The sequence below is a fragment of the Aulonocara sp. 'chitande type north' Nkhata Bay genome, linkage group LG6, assembly GCF_057382095.1.
Source record: "Aulonocara sp. 'chitande type north' Nkhata Bay isolate Kocher_YH1m ecotype deep benthic linkage group LG6, A_spYH_male_GT1.1, whole genome shotgun sequence".
Classification (NCBI taxonomy): domain Eukaryota; kingdom Metazoa; phylum Chordata; class Actinopteri; order Cichliformes; family Cichlidae; genus Aulonocara; species Aulonocara sp. 'chitande type north' Nkhata Bay.
This window is the reverse complement of record NC_141349.1, coordinates 5,904,583-5,926,637: the sequence shown is the minus strand read 5'-3', so window position 1 is coordinate 5,926,637 and position 22,055 is coordinate 5,904,583. Positions and strand designations below refer to the sequence as shown.

The following is a 22,055-nucleotide window of genomic DNA, read 5'->3' as shown; positions in this document are numbered from 1 at the left end:
TTCACTTCCCCTAATTAGCCGTCTGTGTATACATTTTCACTGTCCCCCATATCTTATGTCAGAATGCCTGCGTATCTTCTCCAGGGCACCTTATGCTGAATGTGGGTTCAAGTTTTGGTTTTAGTAGTTAATAGTTTTCATTTTTTTCATGTATATATTTGTGCAATCAGCCAAATAAATGACTTGCTTTTAGTTCATTCCAGTCAGCCTTTGTGTATCTGCCTTTAGATCATCATACTTATCGGACTCAACCCATGACAGGATGAAATCATTAGATCTATTTTCATAGCATTGTCCATTTTAGAACTTTTAAAGGGCTTAAATCCCATGTACACTCTACCTAGTAGAAAAACACCGTCCCTAACAATAATCCCAAAACTATATGACACAGAACGTGCATTATAGCAAGACAGGGTGAAAAAACTTCCATCAGTTTGCCTGACAACTGACTGCTGGACCTCTAGAACCACCTGCTCTTTCATGCCTGTCACTTGCCACTTTATTGAAATTTACAAGATGACATCTTTCCAGCTGGACTGCTTTGACTTCACTGACAGAAACACTGCAGAAAACCTGGTACAGGAGCTATTAAGAGTGGCAAATGAGTGGCAAGACAGGACAAAGTGGTGTACTGTGTGAGTGATAATGCTGCAAACATCACCAAAGCCATAAAAAATTCTGAAGCGGACTCACCATCCATGTCTGGCACATACATTAAACCTGATGATTTAAAGATTCCCTGAAGGTAGGGAAAACAACCGTGGACAAGGTAAAGGCTATTGTGGAGTTTTTCCACAGAAGAACAGTAGCGATGCCTATGAGACTGTCCTGAGGTTTCCAGTTGTGTATAAAAGCTGCCACCTCTCTAAGCTCTGTTTTGTTCTTTGTGTGCCAAAGTCTGTTGTTATGTAAAATCCTTTCGAGAGTGCAGAATTATTAGGCAAATTAGTATTTTGTCCACATCATCCTCTTCATGCATGTTGTCTTACTCCAAGCTGTATAGGCTCGAAAGCCTACTACCAATTAAGCATATTAGGTGATGTGCATCTCTGTAATGAGAAGGGGTGTGGTCTAATGACATCAACACCCTATATCAGGTGTGCATAATTATTAGGCAACGTCCTTTCCTTTGGCAAAATGGGTCAAAAGAAGGACTTGACAGGTTCAGAAAAGTCAAAAATAGTGAGATATCTTGCAGAGGGATGCAGCAGTCTCAAAATTGCAAAGCTTCTGAAGCGTGATCATCGAACAATCAAGCGTTTCATTCAAAATAGTCAACAGGGTCGCAAGAAGCGTGTGGAAAAACCAAGGCGCAAAATAACTGCCCATGAACTGAGAAAAGTCAAGCGTGCAGCTGCCAAGATGCCACTTGCCACCAGTTTGGCCATATTTCAGAGCTGCAACATCACTGGAGTGCCCAAAAGCACAAGGTGTGCAATACTCAGAGACATGGCCAAGGTAAGAAAGGCTGAAAGACGACCACCACTGAACAAGACACACAAGCTGAAACGTCAAGACTGGGCCAAGAAATATCTCAAGACTGGTTTTTCTAAGGTTTTATGGACTGATGAAATGAGAGTGAGTCTTGATGGGCCAGATGGATGGGCCCGTGGCTGGATTGGTAAAGGGCAGAGAGCTCCAGTCCGACTCAGACGCCAGCAAGGTGGAGGTGGAGTACTGGTTTGGGCTGGTATCATCAAAGATGAGCTTGTGGGGCCTTTTCGGGTTGAGGATGGAGTCAAGCTCAACTCCCAGTCCTACTGCCAGTTTCTGGAAGACACCTTCTTCAAGCAGTGGTACAGGAAGAAGTCTGCATCCTTCAAGAAAAACATGATTTTCATGCAGGACAATGCTCCATCACACGCGTCCAAGTACTCCACAGCGTGGCTGGCAAGAAAGGGTATAAAAGAAGAGAAACTAATGACATGGCCTCCTTGTTCACCTGATCTGAACCTGTAAAATTATATTATTTTATGCCATGTTATACCCCTAATTAAAGATTGTGAATTATTATGTAGTTTTAGTTTGCATTATTCTCCTGAATTAGAAGAAGCTGATAACTATTGCATTAGTTAAACTGATTTGCATTACATTAAATTGCTGACTTGTTGTGAATGAATGATATTGTTTTATGATGCATTATATTGCTGAGTTATAAGAAATACTGTTCGCAGAAGGTTATTGTCTAATTTGTCTGAGTAGAAGAGAATAGAGTGTGCTGGAGTTTTCTGCCCCATTTCAGCAGGAGCAGATAAACAGGGAGCCAAGGTCGTAGCTCAGGCGCTGTGTGAGAGAGAGCATGTGAATGTTTAGGCTTTTTATGATAAGGTGGAGGCACCAGAGGCTATAAAAGTTTGAGCAATGCTCCACCATTTTGAGATTTTGAGGCTGTCTGCATCAGTGTCCATCTCCCACGTGTGTGATCATTAAATCATCGTTTGACTCAACCCGGCCGGACCAGTGTTGTTATTGTGGTTTTTTCTCTTGTCTCCATCCCCAATATTTTGAACCTTAACAAACCCCATTGAGAACCTGTGGTCCATCATCAAATGTGAGATTTACAAGGAGGGAAAACAGTACACCTCTCTGAACAGTGTCTGGGAGGCTGTGGTTGCTGCTGCACGCAATGTTGATGGTGAACAGATCAAAACACTGACAGAATCCATGGATGGCAGGCTTTTGAGTGTCCTTGCAAAGAAAGGTGGCTATATTGGTCGCTGATTTGTTTTTGTTTTGTTTTTGAATGTCAGAAATGTATATTTGTGAATGTGGAGATGTTATATTGGTTTCACTGGTAAAAATAAATAATTGAAATGGGTATATATTTGTTTTTTGTTAAGTTGCCTAATAATTATGCACAGTAATAGTCACCTGCACACACAGATATCCCCCTAAAATAGCTAAAACTAAAAACAAACTAAAAACTACTTCCAAAAACATTCAGCTTTGATATTAATGAGTTTTTTGGGTTCATTGAGAACATGGTTGTTGTTCAATAATAAAATTATTCCTCAAATACAACTTGCCTAATAATTCTGCACTCCATGTAGTTTCACCTTCTTCTAATTCAGGAGAATAATGCAAACTAAAACTACATAATAGCTTCACAATCATTAATCAGGGGCATAACGTGGCATAAGATAATATAATAATATCACAGTCCCCCTTTGATCTCTTTTAAAAGTGATCACTTACACCCTAGCATCCAGGTTTGCGAGGTCCATTTCTTCTTCTTAGTCCTGAGGCCCTGTGTCCCCGTTTAACGAGTGGACCATATTGGACGACCTCTGTGATTGTGCAGTTCAGATGCAAGAAAAACTATGACACTCCCATCGCTCTCCAGTTCTCCCACAGCTTTATCTTGGTGCTCCAGTTTCCCCAACCTCATTTTGGTGCCACCTTGTACCTTTCAAACGTACTCAGACTAGAACCTCTGTCCAAGGAGCTTTTAACCTTTACTTTATTGCTGCAGCTATCAGTGTCTTCCAGTCGAGTGATTCTCTGCTCTTCTTTCTTCGACCTCAGGGGTTAGACCACCCTTCAGTCGTTGCACAGATCAGGGGATTATTCTGCCCCGATTTTCAAACAACGATCTGTGTATTCTGGGGTCACAGCCGTGTCCCCCTTTTTATCAAGAGCCTCTCGAACCTCGTTGGTCTGGTGTTCCTGGTTTTTTGCCAACCCCTTCATGGTTATTGCTGTGTTTATGGGATCCATCCTTTTGAGGTGACTAACTAGAGCCCAAACTGCATGACCCTTGGCCCCAGTTGCTGTCTCGGCAGTCTCCACGTCTATCTCTGCTGCGAAGGATCCTCATATCTCCGTGACCTCGTCTGGTGTCAGTTCCTTTCTCTGTAAGGCAGAAAACCAAAACACCTCTCTGCCTAGCCTTAATAATCCAATGTTGTTATTCATTGTTCCTCGAGTGATTGGTTTAGAATATTCAGAATGTTCAGGACTCTCTGGCCCAGGGACTTATTCTAATCATAATCTATGTGTGTGTAAGCGTGTTTGCATTTAGCCCTCTGCACTCAAAGTCAATACCTGCAATATATCAGTCCGGACCATCACGCCGAACGAAGCTTATGACCTTCTAAAGACTGAGTGCCAACTCATTATGAGCACATTTGCAATGCGTATATGAAAATAAAAATAACCACTTATTTTAGTAAAAGAAATCAAAAACAAATTAACCATTTTTACTTCTAACCTTTGCCACCTTTTTACAAAAATCATGTGTTTCTTTCAGCCTTCCGTCCTACGATTTCCTCTCTAGTGCGATACTCAGCTTCTCATGAACACAGGCATTTTATCCTCTAAACGCTATTCAGTTTATTTCAATATATATTTAAGATATTATATATATATATAATAGATATTTAAGGTAGACACACGTAATTAGCGGCAGCTGTGTTGTTGATCGGGAGGAAGCAAACAGTTTGTGACCGCTGCGCTGCTGTTAAATCCTGGAAATAAAGAATCTGAAGGACAAGATGAGGCACATCGCGTCACCCCGCCAACGAACACCCCAGTGGCTTCAAGCCTAGGCTTAGCCTCTACAGGAGAGGTTTCAGCCATGAAAAGTGTGTCCATCACAAGCCCACCACCATGATCTCAGGTCTTGAGGCAACAATCATGAAAACTAATCTTAACTGAGAGTGTTGGATGTCCTCATTGTTGCAGAGCACATGGACAGCATACTCACCTGGTTCTGTGGGCCAGCAGCACATGTCACACCATCCATCACCCTTGTCATCACATTCAATCTTGATCTGAGAGAAACCTGAAGACAGAAACGTTCAATGATAAAAACACACAGTGGAATAAAATTGTAAGAAGTCATCAGTTGATGCAGTTTAAGGACACTTGTTCTTCTGTGCAGTCTCACCTGGAGCGCACGTTTCTAGTTCATGCCATCATGACCAAAGATTCTTCAATTAATAGTTTAAAGATGTCCGTGAATGCACTGCTAACTGCTCTTCACCCTTATAAAAATCAACATGCATTTAGAATAAGAAACACTTTTACAAAACCAAAAGCTTCACTGTACTTAGTGATTTATGTCTAAAAAACAGGTTCAGTTTGTAACTGAGAGAGCGGCTCAGTGGTGCTGAATTATATTTCCAATAGAAACACAATTTCATATGTTGTAGTAACAACACACTGCCACAAGATGGCAGCCTAGGCCTACGTTACCATGCTGTTCAAGTAAAAAAGAAAAAGTGACAGAGCCTTGAAAGAGTGACAGAGACACGTTTTATGAACTCATCTGTAATGTGTCACCTTTTCTGTAGAATGAAGAAGTGCTTCCCTTCTTTTAAAGTAAATACAGGCTTACAAAGATCCTCTAAACATGTTTCTGAAATAATCCTAAACACAATCATTAAATCAAAAATGCAAGAAACTATTTATTTAATCACTCTTCTTAACTTAATTCCTTAACTTATTACAAAAATAAACAAAGACTTTTCTGCTGTCTCACCTCTGTCAGTTTTCATGCTTTTGCAAGAACAGGTGGAGGTGCAGGTGGAACTTTGACTTCACTGTGGTTTGTATGTGCAGGCAGGAGTGTGACATCTCAGAACAGCAGAGGATTGTCGAGCACGGTGACTCCTGCTGCGACGCCCCCGTCTGACTGTCCTGAGCTCTTGGTCCTCAGCAGACGGCCCACACACTCATTCATCACCATGTCTTTACCCTGCCTGTAAGAAAACCAAGAAAAGGCTAACATTAGAAACAGCCACCAACCAATCCCTTTTACTCCACCACCCAAAAACCAGTGAGAAACACTAGCTAGTATTAACTTGGAATCAAAGTCCACTAATCCCCAGGCTCCCAGCATAACATACAGTCCAACACAAACTCCACAAACTGTCTTGCTTCAGCTGACTTTCCTTCACCTTCTCTCCAGACAATCTGTTGTGCTCTTTTCAGCACAAAGCCACATTCCTGCTCACTGATCCTCACCTCTTTTTAACCTAGTCTCAGCAACTTTGTCCCATAGCTCGCACATCCTTTCCACCTCCATCTTTCTTCCCAGCCAACTGATACATACCTTTTTCCTTCCTTAAAAGCCAGCCTAAGAACTACGATTTTATATACGCCCCATAAATGAAACTGCCATTTTCAAAAATCGTATCATCCAAATTCATGCAGCGTGGCTAAATTAAGAATGAATTGCAAACCCGAGCTTCCTTGCTAACATGATTAACAGCTAAATACTATCATAGTGGAGGTGTGAAATTACTGCTAAAATAGCTCATATGAACCCTGATACTGGACTATGTATTTATCAAAACAAATGATCTGATATTACAAAGAAAACTAATGATTGCTTTTTACAGTATTAGCCCAGAGTGATGTAAGGCAGGGTGGTTAGTCAGCCATAACCTGCTGACAACTTGTATCTGGTAGCTTTTTCACATCCTGATCAATGTTGTTGTCAAGTGTGTCTCATATACACTATTATCTCAGTCACAGTACAGCATGCATGAATCACAGTAGATACAAAGTAACGCAAAACAGCAGGCAGTCATGTATGTGTCGTCACTGTTTTGACTGGCTCATACATGGAATGCAAGCAAATGCTGCATGTGTGTGCAGATCCACACATGCACTGCTTAAACTTCCCTAGTTTAATAAATGGTGAGCAATAAACAGAAGTTTTCAACATTTTTAAAGATGCTTCTATCCCCCCGCTGTACCTCCTCCTTCTCGCTGAGACTTCAAGACAAACCGTTCTGCTGCTGACAAGGCCACTGATACTGTTTTGTCCCTCTCTGGACCCTGTAGACGCGCGCAACCACAGAGAAATAAATCAGAGGAATAAAATGCAAATGATATTGCTTACACTGAACAGCAACACCCAGGTGAGGATTATCTAATGGCAAATTTTCCAAACAATGAAAAAAACGTGCCCTTTTTCTCACCGTGTCTAGAGTGTTAAGGTCAGCCAATGTCGCTCGGATCTGCTGCACAGCTTGAGGCTGGTCTGGGAAGAATCTGTCCAGGACTCCAGGTCTGGGGAGCACTTGCTGAACCTTCTTGGTACCAGCCAGGTGAGCGCTGATATCTGGACACTTCACAGCTCGAGAGCGCTCCATGAGGAGACGAGCATCCCAGCTCTGCAATTGAAAACAGACAATGAATTCTCTGCTTGTCTTTTTATCATTAGATGTATTTCTGTATTAAAAAAATTCCGTTTATTGGGCCACTTTGTGCTAGAACAATTTTTCCAGCATAAAAGAGCCTCTATCATTTCACTAACTTTTGGAATCTTATTTCACTGCTGCTAATGACGTTTCACAAACTGTCACAGGTTTTTTAGCTTCGTTCGTATAAACTTTCTCGTGGTTGAGATTCCTGAGAAAACAGCCAGCACACTGAGCAGCAGAGGGTGACAACAGTTGGTTTATAATACGCTGAGATTTGACAGACAGAGACAGAAGAATGAAGGAGAACAACACAGAGTCACGCTATCAAGGAGAACCTGGACGGTAGATTCAGCAATTTGGCTTGAAACTTGCAAACTGTTTTAACTTGTTATGTCCGATTAAGTTTTCCTTCCAGGATGCTCGCCAGTTTTCTTTCACTTGTTTCCTGTTCCTGCCAGCAGAATGCACACACAGCTGCAGTAACTACACACAATGTTGCAGAAAACATGGAGCAGCAACAAACATGTGCTGGTCTCTAATCACCCATTCAAACTGACACAGCGACAGGTCTGTGGTCACTTATATCAGCCAATCAGGGCTAGACTTGGTGTTGCTTAGCAGGGAAAGAAATAAACTCAATGATAATGACGCTCCAGTTTCTCATGAATACGAATCACTTTAAGCAAGTCTGCAGGTTTCAATTTAGTGTTTTTAACTAAACTCTTTGATGTAGTCATTCTGAGTGCAAATCAAAAGTTGGACCTGTTCAGAAGTGTAGTTGTCAGGCATGTAACCGTTCCTGAAATACACCACAGTTTGCCGTCCCTGAAGTGAAAGTGACACAAAAGACACATTAATCCATGTCGACACACAGCGACCTCCATCTCCTCTTCATCCAGTTTGGAGGCCTTCCTTGAAGTCTCTCGTGCTGCTGTCCACTGGGAATCCCCACATGTGCCTTTTCCCCATGTCTATGACATGTAACAAATATAAAAAAATAGCAAGAATTATAAAGTAAATGACAAGATTTTCCATTTACTCTAATTTAACAGTAGTCATCTTGCAGAAGACAGTCGTTTGGTTACTATAGTAAAAACTATTATGTCAAATTAACCAAAATGAAAAACAAAATCACCTAAACTTGCATTTTTCACTGCCTTCTGTAAAGTGTCAACAAATGCAGACATTTTGCTGTCTTCAGCAACAAAAACGCCATCATTTTTCCTTCTATTAGTCCCACATATGATCGTTGTAAACTTGGAGAAGCCTCTCTCACTCATTTATTTTGGACTTGCCCCAAATTGCATAACTATTGGTTGGACAGTTTTAAATGTTTTTCTGATATCTACAATTGCACATTAGAGCCGGACCCAATAACTGCATTGTTTGGATCTTCCTCTTCCCTTTTACACCTCAGCTCTGCTGCACAAACTACATTTTTGTTCGGAATGGTAATTGCTAAGAAAATGATCTTGACTCTCTGGAAGTCGGATATTGTAGCTCAATTCAAAATGTGGCTAACAGAACTGACTGCTCTGTTGCACGTGGAGAGGATTAGGTACACATCAGCGGACAAACTTAGTCATTTCTTTGATGTGTGGCATTTTATTTCTGTTTATTGCCGGTGCTTAAGTAGTATTTTTGTTGTTGCTGCATAATATTTTGCTTTATCTGTGTGTTTTTGCCCGTGCTGTTGTGTTGTCTGTTTTGTTTTATTGGGTTTTTTGCTTGTTTCTTCTTTTTTTTGGGGGGGGGGGGGGTCTTTTTTTTCTTATATCAAAAAATCTCAATAAACATACTTTAAAAAAAATAAACGCACCATCAGCCATCATGCTAAATTTGCATCTTCAAAAGTCAATGCAGCCAGACTCACACCTGATTATAAATGTTCAGGAGACACTGTTTAATGTTTAGTGTTAACTTAAATCACTCATCATTTACAGTATTACAGAGTTCGGGGTTATGGGTTAGCACTGTCATGTTACCCGTAACTGTATTAACTATGGTAGTAACTTAACTAGCAGTATTGGTCAAATTACTTGAAAAAAGTAAACCAGTAACTATTACTGATTACTTCCCCCAAAAAGTAATCCCGTTTTGTTACTGATTACTTATTTTCAAAAGTAATTAATTACTTAGTTACTTTTTAAAAACATGATTTACAACCTGAATAGGTGATAAAACGATAGATCTTTCAGCCCAATTCTACTTTTTCTGCATAATCCATCATACAAAATGTAATCAAATGGAAAAGTCTGTTTTTAAAACTTGTTTTATTAGTTTTAATCTTTTAACTTTATGCATCAAGCAAAAATGTAATTATATGCAACATTCTGACTAGAAGAAATTTGTTTAACATTTAAACCTATTTTCTGCACATTCCAGCACATAAAATATTTTTTTGTGTGTGTGTTTACACTCAGTCTTTCAAATAAATGCAAGTGAAACACAGCAGAAAATAAATAAAATGAAAGACTCAGCGGTCCTGTTGCTCTATTTTCACCTGTATAGCAGGCAGATGTTTGCTGGATTTCTTACCTGTAAACAGTGGGTCGTGTGTGATAAAAGCTTGTGCAGGAAGTAGCAGGTGTAGACTGGCCCACTGTATGAAGTGATAAGATGTGAAAGGACATATATAGGGTACCTTAAAAGTGTTTCCCTGAGCTTTTACTTGTGGCTTGAAATCTAAATAAATCGAAATAAATGTGAATTTAAAAAAGCGAAAAAAAGGAGGAGCCCGGAGCTTCGTCTTTCGCTCGGCCTACCCTGCAGTAGCAGACGAACCGTCAGAGACTCGAACTTGGTCGTTAAACTCTGGGGTCTGAATGCTGGCCTCTTAACGCTGCGCACCACACAGCCGGCCAGTTAATGCTATAAAAAAAAGGACATTTATCTTTTGTTCTTCAACAATTTTTTTTTCGTTTTTCTAAATCTATTTAGCTTCTTGTGCAGTATTGTTCCACACAAATGACACAAGGAAACCTAGCTATTTTTTATTGGCTTTCACAAAATGGGACTGCCAATGTTGTAGGTGTTACTGCCAAAGTCTTCCTGCTAGCCAGTGTTGTGCCAAAAAGTGATTGTCTGCCAAAAACTGATTTCCGGTATTTGCCAAAAACTGATTGCTCGTATTTAAACTGCTATAAGTAACTTGTTGGCCTATAATATGTGAAACATATGTCAAATGCATCCCTCATGGATGACACAAAGTCATATTGAGCCACAAACAACATTCGTGTAACAAGGTAGAAGCCGCAATCAGTTTTTGGCAGCGACTTTTATAGAACCTTTATTTATGCAGTTAAAAAAAATCTCATTAACATTAAAAATGTCTTTTGTAAGAGTAAGACAGCAGAAATGGCAGCAAATATTACAATAGTTCTGTAAAAATATTGTAAGTGGGGGAAAAGGACCGGATTGGTTATAATGTGAGTACAATAACACAGAGTTATAAAGATACTTGAAAAAACAGATAATCTTTTAATTCTATATATAACCCCTTTGTAAACGCTGTTCACCGAAGTCTATTTACCAACATACGTAAAGATATTACACATAAAAAATACACGGAAACATTGGAAATCACTTTTTGGCAGGCAATCACTTTTTGGCACAACACCCGGAAACCTGCTGGCGGCGCCACTATGTTCTCACCACACTCTTCAGCTTCAGCTTTGTTGCCTCTTTTCGGCACACCTACCTAGTCCCACTCATCCACTTTATCTGCTCATGGCAGATTTCCCCACACTGACCACTCCTTGGATTAAGGTAAATTCAAGCAGGTCATTACAAAAAAGACACACAGCTTATCATCGTATCCTTGTGCAACACCTAAAAGCACTCTGTTCATTTGTTTGCTAGATTAGCCGCTAGCATACACACACTGTGTTAGCGGCTTGTTGCTGCACACCTGTTACTGTGTATTTTTCAATGGTTCAGCACTCCTTGGATTTTTAGACAGTAATGAGATCATGTGCACACTCCAAAGAGGTCCAGAGTCCAAATGTGACCTCTAGCACCAAACGCTTGCTGCAGTTGTTGGTGTCAGAGGTGACATTGAGATTACTTTTTCATATAGGACCGTGTATGTTTGGATAGCTTTTTGCCCTTGAAAACTGCCGTTTAATATTAGACATTGTTGTCTAATGTTATAAATGGATTGATCTGAAACGTGTAAGTGTGACAAATATGGAATAAGATACGAAATCAGAAAGGAGGCAAATACTTTTTCACAGCGCTATAGTCTGTAAATGGCCTTCTTTTGGCTATAGTAGATCTTTTACTTGTTCTTTTTTTAATTGTTTGTTAAAATTGTTTTTTCGATCATATTGAGTATAGACGAATGCAACTGTGAGCTTTAGCGATTAGCCCGTTTCAACAGGACCATGATCCTGATGTGTGAGACAGCAGGGTGCTGCCATTGGTGTTGTAATGTGTGATTTAGTTCCTCCTAACATTTCAGTTTGCTTCCAGTATCTATCCTCTGTGATTACTGGCTCTACAGACAGATTTAATAGAAGTGTGTGAGCTATTGGCTCAGTATAAAGGGTCAGTAGTGTTTTCATGTCACCTATCCATCCTCCATTTAGTCACCCAAAGCATGAAGTAAATACTCCTCACTTTTATTCATCTTCTCTTAAATTCAGACAAATTCCCAGTTGTTAACGTTGAGCTGTGTGTGTGTGTGTGTGTCAGTTGCAGCCACCAAGTTGAACACCAACACCAAATCCAACCTGGGTCAGTGTGTCAGCAAGTACGACCTGCTGGTCTGGTTTGAGATCAGCGAGCTGGAGCCCACTGGAGAGTGACTATCCACCTGGAGTGTTATATTCACGCACAAGCTTTAAAGGAACCATAAAAATTATCTCCAGGAAGAACATTATAAGTTGGGATGTTGTGTCACCTCCTCCCTCCATGCACAGGTACATCCCAGCCATCGTGGATCACAGTGGAGGCCTGCCCTGTCATGGTACCTACCTGCTGCACCAGGTACAGGATTGGTGCACATGTTGTTTCCTTATTACTCACACAGTGGTAACTGCTTCCTTTGTACACAGTTGAATATCTTCTTTTAAAGCGTAATGTTTCTCTAGCTGTGCTCACTGTGATCCTGAGCTCCTGTTATGTTTGCTGCAGGGGATCCAGCGGAGGATGACAGTGACCCTCATCCACGAGAAGGGCAGCGAGCTCCATTGGAAAGATGTTCATGAGCTCGTTGTAGGTGAGCAGCCTACCTTTAGGGTCTAGTCGTACTATACCTCTGTGTAGAAAACAAAAACCCAAAGCACAGAAACAATGTTTTATAGTGTTTGTGTGCTTTTGATAGAGGAAGACAGGACAGAACATCATTAAAGGGACTTGACTTTGTGAGATCACACTGAAAACGCAACACTCGGTTCACTCTGAGATTTTTTCAGTCTGGAAAGATGAATCTGTCGGGCTTTAGGCTGCTTCTCACTTTAAGCAGTTCATGCTGTAGCTGATGGACCAAAAATGACATTTGATATTTTAGACATTCAGCTGCTGACTCTGAAGCCAACAGGCTCTTGAGTGTGGATGATTGTGTTGGTACTGGATGCTGTGATCAAACAGCTGTTCTGATCTGTCTTCATTCATGCCTGTTGTTATTAAGCCTCCTAAGCTCCAAACCAGTAAAAGCAATCTTTGGAGGCAGCACCCTTTTTAGTACTTTGCTGTATTTGTTTGTGATTGTGTGACACTGAACCACAGTGCTATGTATATCCTCTGTAACACTCAGACGTCTCCAGATCAGCATTTTCCCCCTAAGCTGTTTCTCACTATAGAGTCTTTCCTCTGTAGAAATGAGGCCAATGAGGCACCAGCAGAGCGTGTCTGGCTCTCAGTCTGTGGTTGATAGTGCCCCCTGCTGTTAATAACAGGAACAGTGTAACTAGGGCTGGGTATCGTCACTGATTTCTAGAATCGATTCAGATTCACAAGGTCCCGAATCAATTCGATCCACGTTTTGATTCAATTAGATTCGATTTAAATCTGGGAAATTTTGCCTCAGACAGTCAGAAATATTATAATTCAGATCAGTACATTTACATATTTTTTGTATCTATAAAAAGGAAGCTGACACTCGCAAGACTTTGTCAAACATGTGAGCATCACAGCAGATGCCTTTGTGTCGAAGTAGCTGAAGATAAAACACAGAAGGTGATTTTCCTGGCCTGGGATTTTATAAAAATATTCTGCAGTACATCAAAAACGAAAGAAAACCATTAATCAACACATGAACATTACCTCTGAAGTTACAACGGTTTTATTACAGACACAGCATTTTGCATAATTTTAAAAAGTTTACATTTGTTCAGAAGCCTATTGAACAGCAGAAATTAGGTTTTCTTTTCGGAAGTAAGTAAAAGGAAAAAAAACATCAGCCGACAGCCTGTAAACAACGGTAGACTTGTGCGTAACAAGCAAGCGAATAATGTAGAAAACAGATTTTTGGACTGGAAACTGTTCTTGAAGTGTACTGTGTGTGTGTGTGAGAGAGAGAGAGAGAGAGAGAGAGCTGTGCATGAAGTGTGGTGGAAGCAAAACAGCAAAAGTCAGAGTGAATTCATGACGATGTTTTTGTGAAGCTTAGTTTGGATCTTCTTTTGCTGCTGGTTCAAGGTTCAAGGTTCTTTATTTGTCACATGCATAGTTATACAAGTATAACACACAGTGAAATGTAGCCTGACACGCTCCTCGACATGTGCAAAAATTGGGGGGGGGGGGTGTAGAGGAAGAACATTATATATATATATATGTACATACATATAGTATATACACTGGGTGAATGTGCAGTAGTAGCAGCAAGCAGGTGAATTCTGTACATTAATATGAATAGACATCTGACTATTTTACAGGATAGACAATATAAACATATTTAAAATTAAAGGAATTTGAAATGTACATTGTGCCTGGGTTTAGAGTGTCTGGAAGAGTCCTGTCTCAGTCAATTATAGATGATGTGAGAGGGCGGGTGTGTGTGTTTAGGGCACGGATGGCTTGGGGATAGAAGCTCCTCTTGAGTCTCTCTGTCCTTGCCCGGAAGATGCGGAACCTTCTACCAGATTGCAGAAGTTGGAACAGTTTGTTGCCAGGATGGGACGGGTCCTTCAGTATCTGCGCTGCTCTAGTCCGGCATCTCCTGGTGTAGGTGTCCTGAAGCGGGGGGAGAGCAATCCTGCAGCAGCGTTCTGCTGTACGGATCACTCTCTGGAGAGCTTTTTGGTCCTTCACACAGCTGTTCCCAAACCACGATGTCATGTTCTGTGTGAGGATGCTCTCCACAGCGCCTGTATAGAAAATCCTGAGGATCTTTGGAGAGACCCTGAACTTCCTCAGTTGTCGTAGGTGATACAGGCGCTGCCTAGCCTTTTTGGTCTGGACCTGAATGTGGGCAGCCCATGTCAGGTCTGAGGAGATGTGGAAACCAAGATACTTGAAGGACTGCACCCTCTCCACTGGAGCTCCATTGATGATGATGGGCTTGTAGTCTCTGTGCTGACCCCTTCTGAAGTCCACCACCAGCTCCTTGGTCTTGCTGACGTTCAGCTGGAGGTGGTTCGGTCAATATTGTTTGGAGAGAGATCAAACTAACAGCTTTAGAATCAGCGCAAAAAGGGTGTAAACACAAAGTGCGGAGCCGCCGAAACATCGGAATCAGGAGCTGTCGCCTTTCAGCCCCGACCGTGTCCGTGCCGTCAGGTGAGAAAGGCGACATCTCACTGATTCTGATCCGCGGGTCCGCGCTGTGTGTTTACGTCTTTGTGTAGAATCCGTGTACCTGCTCTCATTTACTGTTTTAGCTGTTTGGTGGTTCTTGAAATTTTGTGAGGTTTAACCTGAGATTCTGGCGTTTTGGGCAAAATAAATTAATATTAAAAAATCGATTCAGGATTTTAATGAATCGATATCACGTTATCCAAGCCAGAATCAATTTTTATCGATAAATCGACAAATCGTGAGCTCAGACCATTTTATTTCTTTCTGCATAAAATACAAATCTGCATCATTTTTTAAAAAAGTGCTTTAAGCTGAACTAATTGTCCCTTTTTTCTAGAACCTGGTGAATCACCCTCTCTTCACTGTGCAGAGACTGAGGTTGTCAGCTGTACAGAGCTCAATGATATTTTACAGAAAAAAATCCCCCGAGGTCCACCGAGTCAAGAGCTATCAACACTGGTTCTGTGGACAAAGTCCTGGGAAAGATATACAGTAAATCCCAAAACACGCTGTGCCAAAAAGAATTGGTCCACCCCAAGGATCGGGTCCCCCGACACAAACAGATTAACATAGTGTACGCTGTTAAGTGCCAGGAGGATTGCAAGGATTTATACATCGGGGAAACCAAACAACCTCTGGCGAACACGGAAGAGCTACCTCGTCAGGCCAGGACTCTGCAGTCTATTTACACCTACAGGCCAGTGGACACTCTTTCAATGATGAGGATGTAACATCCTGGACAGGGAGGAACACTGGTTTGAGCGCGGAGTCAAGGAGGACATTTACATGAAAAGGAAAAGACCATCTCTGAATCGAGGAGGGGGCCTAAGGGTTCATCTGTCAGCATCTTACAATGCTGTGATTGCAGCCATTCCCCAAATCTCTGTGAATGGTATTCATGGCCATTGATCAGTGGGTTTTGGTCAGTGGTTGTTGATGAATGGTCATGAGAGTTTGCATAATTAAGATTAAAGAACTGACCTCCCAGCCCATTGTTCCTTCAGTGGGCTGGTTTCAGTCATTATGCAAATGTACTGTTTATAAGGTTGGGGAAACCTGTAGTCAGCTGAGACTGAAGAAGTCACTTGGATGAGTGACGAAACATTTCTCCCACAAAACGCTACGTCCAGATGAACAGAATCAACTTTTAGAGGTCTCATTTCAGTTGTCTCAATGCACTTTATACTGTAAATTAAAAAGCCTACAATAAACAGTGGCAGCAGTTGGCTATTGTCTCTGAAAACAGGGTTAACTGGGCGCGCCCCTTATTCCACTGAAAACTGTAGCACATCTTAATTTCATAGCCTCGTCTGCATTCGATTAAAAATCACTTCAAGCTGAGTGGCCTGCAGCTTTATCTGGCTGGGTGCACATGGGCATTATGGATAAATCCCTGGTTTTTAACAGGAGGTTAAAATGTCACTGGCTCTGCTTTCAGTATTCTGAGATCAGTTACAATCTGCTTTTTGCATGGAAACAGGACTAGCATTAGCAATAAACATGGTTCTTGTCATCGTGATAGATAAGTTACAATGTTGATTCTTAGGACTCTTTAGCACATGAATAAGGAAAGCCTTGACAGCAGACAGTGGGACTCCTGCCATATTCTGTTTAACCACACAGGCAAGTTGAACAGTTACAGGTGCAGCCAGTATTTTATTTTTAATATATTTAAATTATCTTTGTAAATCAAGTTGCAGGCCTGGTTTTCTGAACTCATTAATGATTATTTTGAGATATTTGGCCCTCACAGGACAGACACCATACAAACATATGCTTTTAAAGATGATGATGGATTAGTGTAGATTCAAAAGAGCAACGTATTTAAAATCAGCTCTGGTTTAATTATCTGTAGCAACACTATGAGTCCATACAACACTGAAGGGGAAACGTTTTGGCAAAATAAATACTTGTACATGTGTACATTTAGGTAGTAATACAGTTCTATCTGTGCTGAGGTATTTTGAAGGTGATCTGTTATTATAAATTCTAGTGCCATCCAATAATTAGCCATAGTGCATGAATGTAGATTGTGCCTGACTTTTTAACTGCACTCCTTTCTGAGTGTATCCAGTATGTAAATATAAATGATTACCTGGCACAATGGTCTGCTGTAAGGTGGAGTTATGACGTCCCAGCTTGTTCTGGGCTTCACAGTAATAATGCCCACTGTGTTCAGGTCTGAACTTGGTGACGGTGAAGTTCTGTCCAAATGCTTTCGGTAAATTTCCATCCTCCTTGTACAAGGTGTAGTTAGCTGCTGGGTTAGCATCACTGCTACAGGTCAGAGTGATTGAACTGCCCTCCACTATCTCAGCAGAGGGGCTCACTGACACAGTGGGAAGCCTTGGACCATCTAGGAAACATGTAAAAAAGTCAAATCAAAATCACTCCTATAACCCTAAAAAGTATTACTTTGAAAGTTTTGGACAAAAAAAAATACATGCATTTTGTATCGATGGATAGATACTGTTAACTCTCATAGATACTCTTAACTCATTACTCTTAAAGAACTTCATTTGTGTTCTTTATATTAAGATGCCTCACTCACATTTCGCATCTCTCCAGCTGACACTGGAGACTGAGCTGAGTGTGTTTGGTTTCAGATTAGTTCTTTAGTTTCCCTCAGTTTAGGTTTGTTTGCTCCCTGCTCTGCTCTTCCTGTGTTTTTGCCTCTTTATCACTTGTTTGTTTCTTTGTTTCACTCGCACCCCAGCCAGTACCTGCATTTTGGATCCTTTTCTCGATACACAACACGACTGCTGCCCCAGCCATGACACTTTTTGGGATTTCCTTACCTGGATGATTGAGAAGTCTGATCAATACGTCAACAGAGAAATGAAGTCTAAATAGTGAATATGTCTGTTGTAATGTCAAGATTTTTTTTGTATGTAGACATGATGGAACATGTCTGCACACACAAAAAACTGTGTCACCAATCTATTATCATCTTGACATGATTGTGAATGAGAAGAATCGTGTGTAATGGCTAAACCCAGAATTATGATTTATATGTGATTTTACCTTTAGTTAATTATGCTCGTGTGTGTGTGTGTGTGTGTGTGTGTGTGTGTGTGTGTGTGTGTGTGTGTGTGTGTGTGTGTGTGTGTGTAAGAAAAGGAATGAGAGCAGACACAGGGTACTTTGATCTCTGAACGTCTGACTTTAAAACTATATCCATCCATTCTCTTCCAACATATCCCTTTTGTCATAGGATGAGAGGCGGGGTTTGACACTATATGATTTAGCAAAAAGCAAAAAGAAAGTACTGAGTAAACTGTGATTGAGAAACACAGAACTTTAATAGGAAAGTGTATTTGGATTAAAAGGGATTATGCTAAAGTGAGTGTGCTAATGAATCTGAATTTAATGAAATGTGAAGTGAAACCCTTTCATATGTGACTGAATGTTAAAATGTAATGGAATTATTAGTGTTAAAAGAAATAGAGAGATGGTGATATGGTGGTTAGACTGGTTTTAACATGGAACACTGAGATAAAACACAGGCTCATCTCCAACCTCAAGCTAATCGTTATTATTGTTGTTGTTGTTGTTGTTGTTGTTGATTCTGCTTTTGCTTTTCTCCTCCAAAACTGCTTTAAAATAATCTCCTGCAATTAAAGTCGAAATTGTGGACATTCACTTGTTTAACCCACTGTTAAACAGTAAAAGGATAACTCTGAGTATTCAGTTAGTTTAGTGCAAATAGCACCTACAGGTTACTCCCGTCTTTTAAATTAACAGTCCCTTGGGGTTAACTGTCCAGACCTCTAAAAACTAGCCCTGATTAAAAAGCATGACATAGAGGGGAGCTGCCACGACAGGTGAATATCGAATTAACAGAGATATGAGTGGTTAAACATATGCACAGAACATGACAGAGCCTCACAAGGTGAGACAGGCAAGAAATCATGAACCAGAAATATAAATAAACTCAGAGTCAGAAAAGGAACTAAACTCAAAGACCCATAAACGCTGTAACCAGAAGTGACACCTAGAAGGATGGCTTTCTAAGAAGAGGCGATGTTGCAAGAGATTCTGATTACTCTCAAGCAAGCAGTGCCATTGATGTTCAAATAATTTGATTATTAAAAATTATCAATACAAATTAATTGCTTCAATGCTTATCTGTAATCTTCTTAATGTGTTAAAAGAAGTGAACGCGAGACCGGAAATGTAGGCTTCAGGATCATATATTAAAGCTGATGGAACAATAACATTGTTGGAAAACCATGCCATGGTCCCTGGGCTTTGAGAGGATTAATTTCTAGTTCTCTATTTGTCATTGTCCATATGATTGTTGTATGACAAACACTGGTGAAACCCTGTTTCACAAGTTAAAGACCGTTTTGTTCTTTGGAAGATGTTCTCCTTTCTGTCCAGGAAACCTGTGAAGCAGTTTTGAAGACAGCACAGACACCTCTTTGTAAATATTTGGGGGTAAAGTTGCAGAGAGAGTTTAATAATAATGATAATGGATTGCATTTATATAGTGCTTTTTGGAGACCCTCAAAGCACTTTACAATTCCACTATTCATTCACTCTCACATTCACACACTGGTGGAGGCAGCTACAGTTGTAGCCACAGCTGCCCTTTGGCAGACTGACAGAAGCCAGGCTGCCATATCGCGCCATCGGCCCCTCTGGCCATCACCAGTAGGCGGTAGGTGAAGTGTCTTGTCCAAGGACACAACGACCGAGACTGTCCGAGCCGGTGTGGGCGTTAGAGTGGGATTAACACAAATGTGGATGTCACATTATGAAACTGTTTTTATTGCACCTTGTAAATAATCTCACTGTCTTTGATTTGATTAAGAAGTCCTGCAGTTGAGTCCTGCTTTTCCTGACAGCATTTATGGACTTTTGTTTATCAGTGTCTTTTCTTTAGTCTCTCTTATTTTAAATGCTAGTTATTTGCTTAGTCATTAGGTTTGTGTTTGTGTCTCTGTGTTTGTCATTTCCTGTTTTATTTCAATGGTCTCTTGTCTCTGTTGCTTTGTATTTTGTGCCACTTCCTTCCCTCATTACCAGGTGTTTGTTTATTATCCGAGTCGCTGCTTGTCATTTGTCACATCCACTCTCAATGCTGTGTGCTCCTTTGTTCTGTTTCCCTAGATTGCTAGCCTTCCTGTCATGTTTGGGTCAAATCTGAATGATTTACAACTTAAAACACTCATAAATATTGTGTTTTACATGTGATTGCCTCAAGGTATTATGATATCCTGGGCTCCGATGCTTTGGAACAACCTTCCTCTTCATATTAGACCAGCGTCTTCAGTGCAGGTCTTTAAGTCCAGATTGGCTTTTACCTCGGCGGGAAACTGACATCCTTCCTTATTATTTTATACTCTGTTTTGCTTTTCTTTGTTTCTGTATTGTTCAGCACTTTGGTCTGCCTGGCGCATTTTTTAAAGTGCTATATCAATAAACGATGATGATGATGATGATGATGATGATGATGATGATATCCTGGACACTATGCACTTGAACATATAAACGTGATGATCACCGCTTTCATTGAATTTTGTATGTTTTAATCAACCTTGTTACATCTGTGGTGTTCCCGGTCAAAAGGACCACCATAGAAAATGAATGGGAATCCACTGATGAATGGATAATAAAGTGAGCACTGGGAATGAAAATCTGTAGCTGCAACACCAGAGGCCACAAGAGCACACTCAAACCTCATGATACTGACTCAAGACCACAAAGAAAATTCAATTTGTTTTATCTATTAAATCCATTACTTTTATCTTAAAATTGGCTTTCACTTAAAGTAGTGGTTTTCGGTACATTTTCAATCAAAATTTAAATTACAAGTTAATAATAATAATAAGAATTTTCCAAGACCTACGACCTAAAATTTGGAAGTGAACTCTTTTAGCCAGTTATTGGAGATTATGTATCGGAATTTCAGGAGCAGGACCACGCCTCCAACAGTGACTCTCACCTGTTCCTAAAGTTGAAAGAATATTTGTCCAGAAGGTGATTGTGTGGCGCCAGCAAGCGGGTACGACATGGGCATTGTAAAACTGCCACAGCATCTGCAAAAATGCAGCGAGTGAAATGGTGATTATGTAGAAAAATAAATAATTCTTCAACCTTTAAAATGATGTAAATATTTCTAAAACGATAGGTGACCTTACTTTTGAGATTGCCCTCGTAGGAAAAAACCCCAAACCTTAAATACCCTGAATTAGTTTAGTTACTTAAAGTAGTCCTGAGTTTCTCTTTGGAGAGAAAAAAAAAGCTGTGTCCATGTTCTTCCAGTGTTCTTTGTTTCTTGCACATGTTGCTCCTTCTATCATCTCCACTTATTTATTTTTTTATTCTCTTTTCTCTGGTTTCCTGTTAATCTTTCTCCTCATTTGTTCTCTCCTTCAGTGGTGGAATCTCTGCTGACCTGCAAGACAAGAGGAAAAAGTTCCAGAACAAGAGAAAGAACCAGATCACAGACTCTTCTCAGCTCAAGACCTTCCCCTGCAAGAAGTTCAAACAGGTCAGATTTACTAAACACAACCTAAATACACCATTTTTTTTAACATTAAAAACTCTTAAATAGCGCTTTTACCTGCATCCCACTCAACTGAAGGTGAAGATGGTGACTAGCTGGTGAACATAGCATAACATTTTGGTAATGACTTGGTGGAGACCAAAATGATGCTGTTCTTGTGGCTGCTGGGCATTTAAAGCTAAGAGGCCATCTGTGCAAAAGGCTGCCCACCCCAGGCATGGTTCTGCTCAGAGGGGTTTTCTCTGTATTGCTGTAGGATCTTTACCTTGCCATGTAAAACGTCATGAGGTGACTGTTGTTTAAAAGAAACAAAAAACATAAATAAATTATTTTCTCACAAACTAGGAGTACGTGAAAAGGGTTTCTGCCTGCTTAACATTTAGAACTATGTTTGTGCACAGCACAGTAAAGTGAGAGGAAGAGCAGAAAGCATCGTTACTGTTGCAGCAGCTGACGGAGTTGCTGCAGGTGAGGATCGCTTCAGCACGTCGGGTTCTTTATCATACTGTTGGCACACACAAGTCCCTCTGAATTAAAGGCAGGCAATTACCTAAATACTAATTAGTCCCGTAAAGTCTCGATGTCCTGGGCGGAAAATGAAACGGCAGACTCGTGCTGACGAATTAGTCTTCTCCATAGGTTGCTTT

At 40.6% G+C, this 22,055-nt stretch overlaps 2 protein-coding genes across 2 annotated transcripts; one reads left to right on the top strand and one right to left on the bottom strand.

Annotated features, from left to right (window-relative positions):
• Positions 1-5,490: 5,490 nt before the first annotated feature.
• LOC147327126 (glutathione synthetase-like) lies at positions 5,491-7,943 on the bottom strand. The gene is made up of 4 exons (XM_086297475.1): positions 7,917-7,943; positions 6,930-7,124; positions 6,705-6,786; positions 5,491-5,702 (listed from the first exon to the last, which is right to left on the bottom strand). The coding sequence occupies exons 1-4, from the start codon at positions 7,941-7,943 to the stop codon at positions 5,683-5,685; spliced, it is 324 nt and encodes a 107-aa protein (XP_086153601.1). The 3' UTR covers positions 5,491-5,682.
• A 3,596-nt stretch (positions 7,944-11,539) lies between these two features.
• LOC147327125 (kinesin-like protein KIF1B) lies at positions 11,540-15,656 on the top strand. The gene is made up of 5 exons (XM_086297362.1): positions 11,540-11,552; positions 11,850-11,958; positions 12,077-12,143; positions 12,291-12,375; positions 15,232-15,656. The coding sequence occupies exons 1-5, from the start codon at positions 11,540-11,542 to the stop codon at positions 15,465-15,467; spliced, it is 510 nt and encodes a 169-aa protein (XP_086153488.1). The 3' UTR covers positions 15,468-15,656.
• Positions 15,657-22,055: the final 6,399 nt, after the last annotated feature.

What these genes read in the sequence shown, in the direction of transcription:
- LOC147327126 (XM_086297475.1), bottom strand. Translation starts at nt 7,943, where the DNA reads ATGCCTGACAACTACACTTCTGAACAG. An exon ending in ACAACTACACTTCTGAACAG is followed by an intron (nt 7,125 to 7,916) that starts GTCCAACTTTTG and finishes TTTCAATTGCAG; the next exon opens with AGCTGGGATGCTCGTCTCCT. An exon ending in GTCTCAGCGAGAAGGAGGAG is followed by an intron (nt 5,703 to 6,704) that starts GTACAGCGGGGG and finishes GTTTTCTTACAG; the next exon opens with GCAGGGTAAAGACATGGTGA.
- LOC147327125 (XM_086297362.1), top strand. An exon ending in GAGCTGGAGCCCACTGGAGA is followed by an intron (nt 11,959 to 12,076) that starts GTGACTATCCAC and finishes CTCCATGCACAG; the next exon opens with GTACATCCCAGCCATCGTGG. An exon ending in GTACCTACCTGCTGCACCAG is followed by an intron (nt 12,144 to 12,290) that starts GTACAGGATTGG and finishes TGTTTGCTGCAG; the next exon opens with GGGATCCAGCGGAGGATGAC.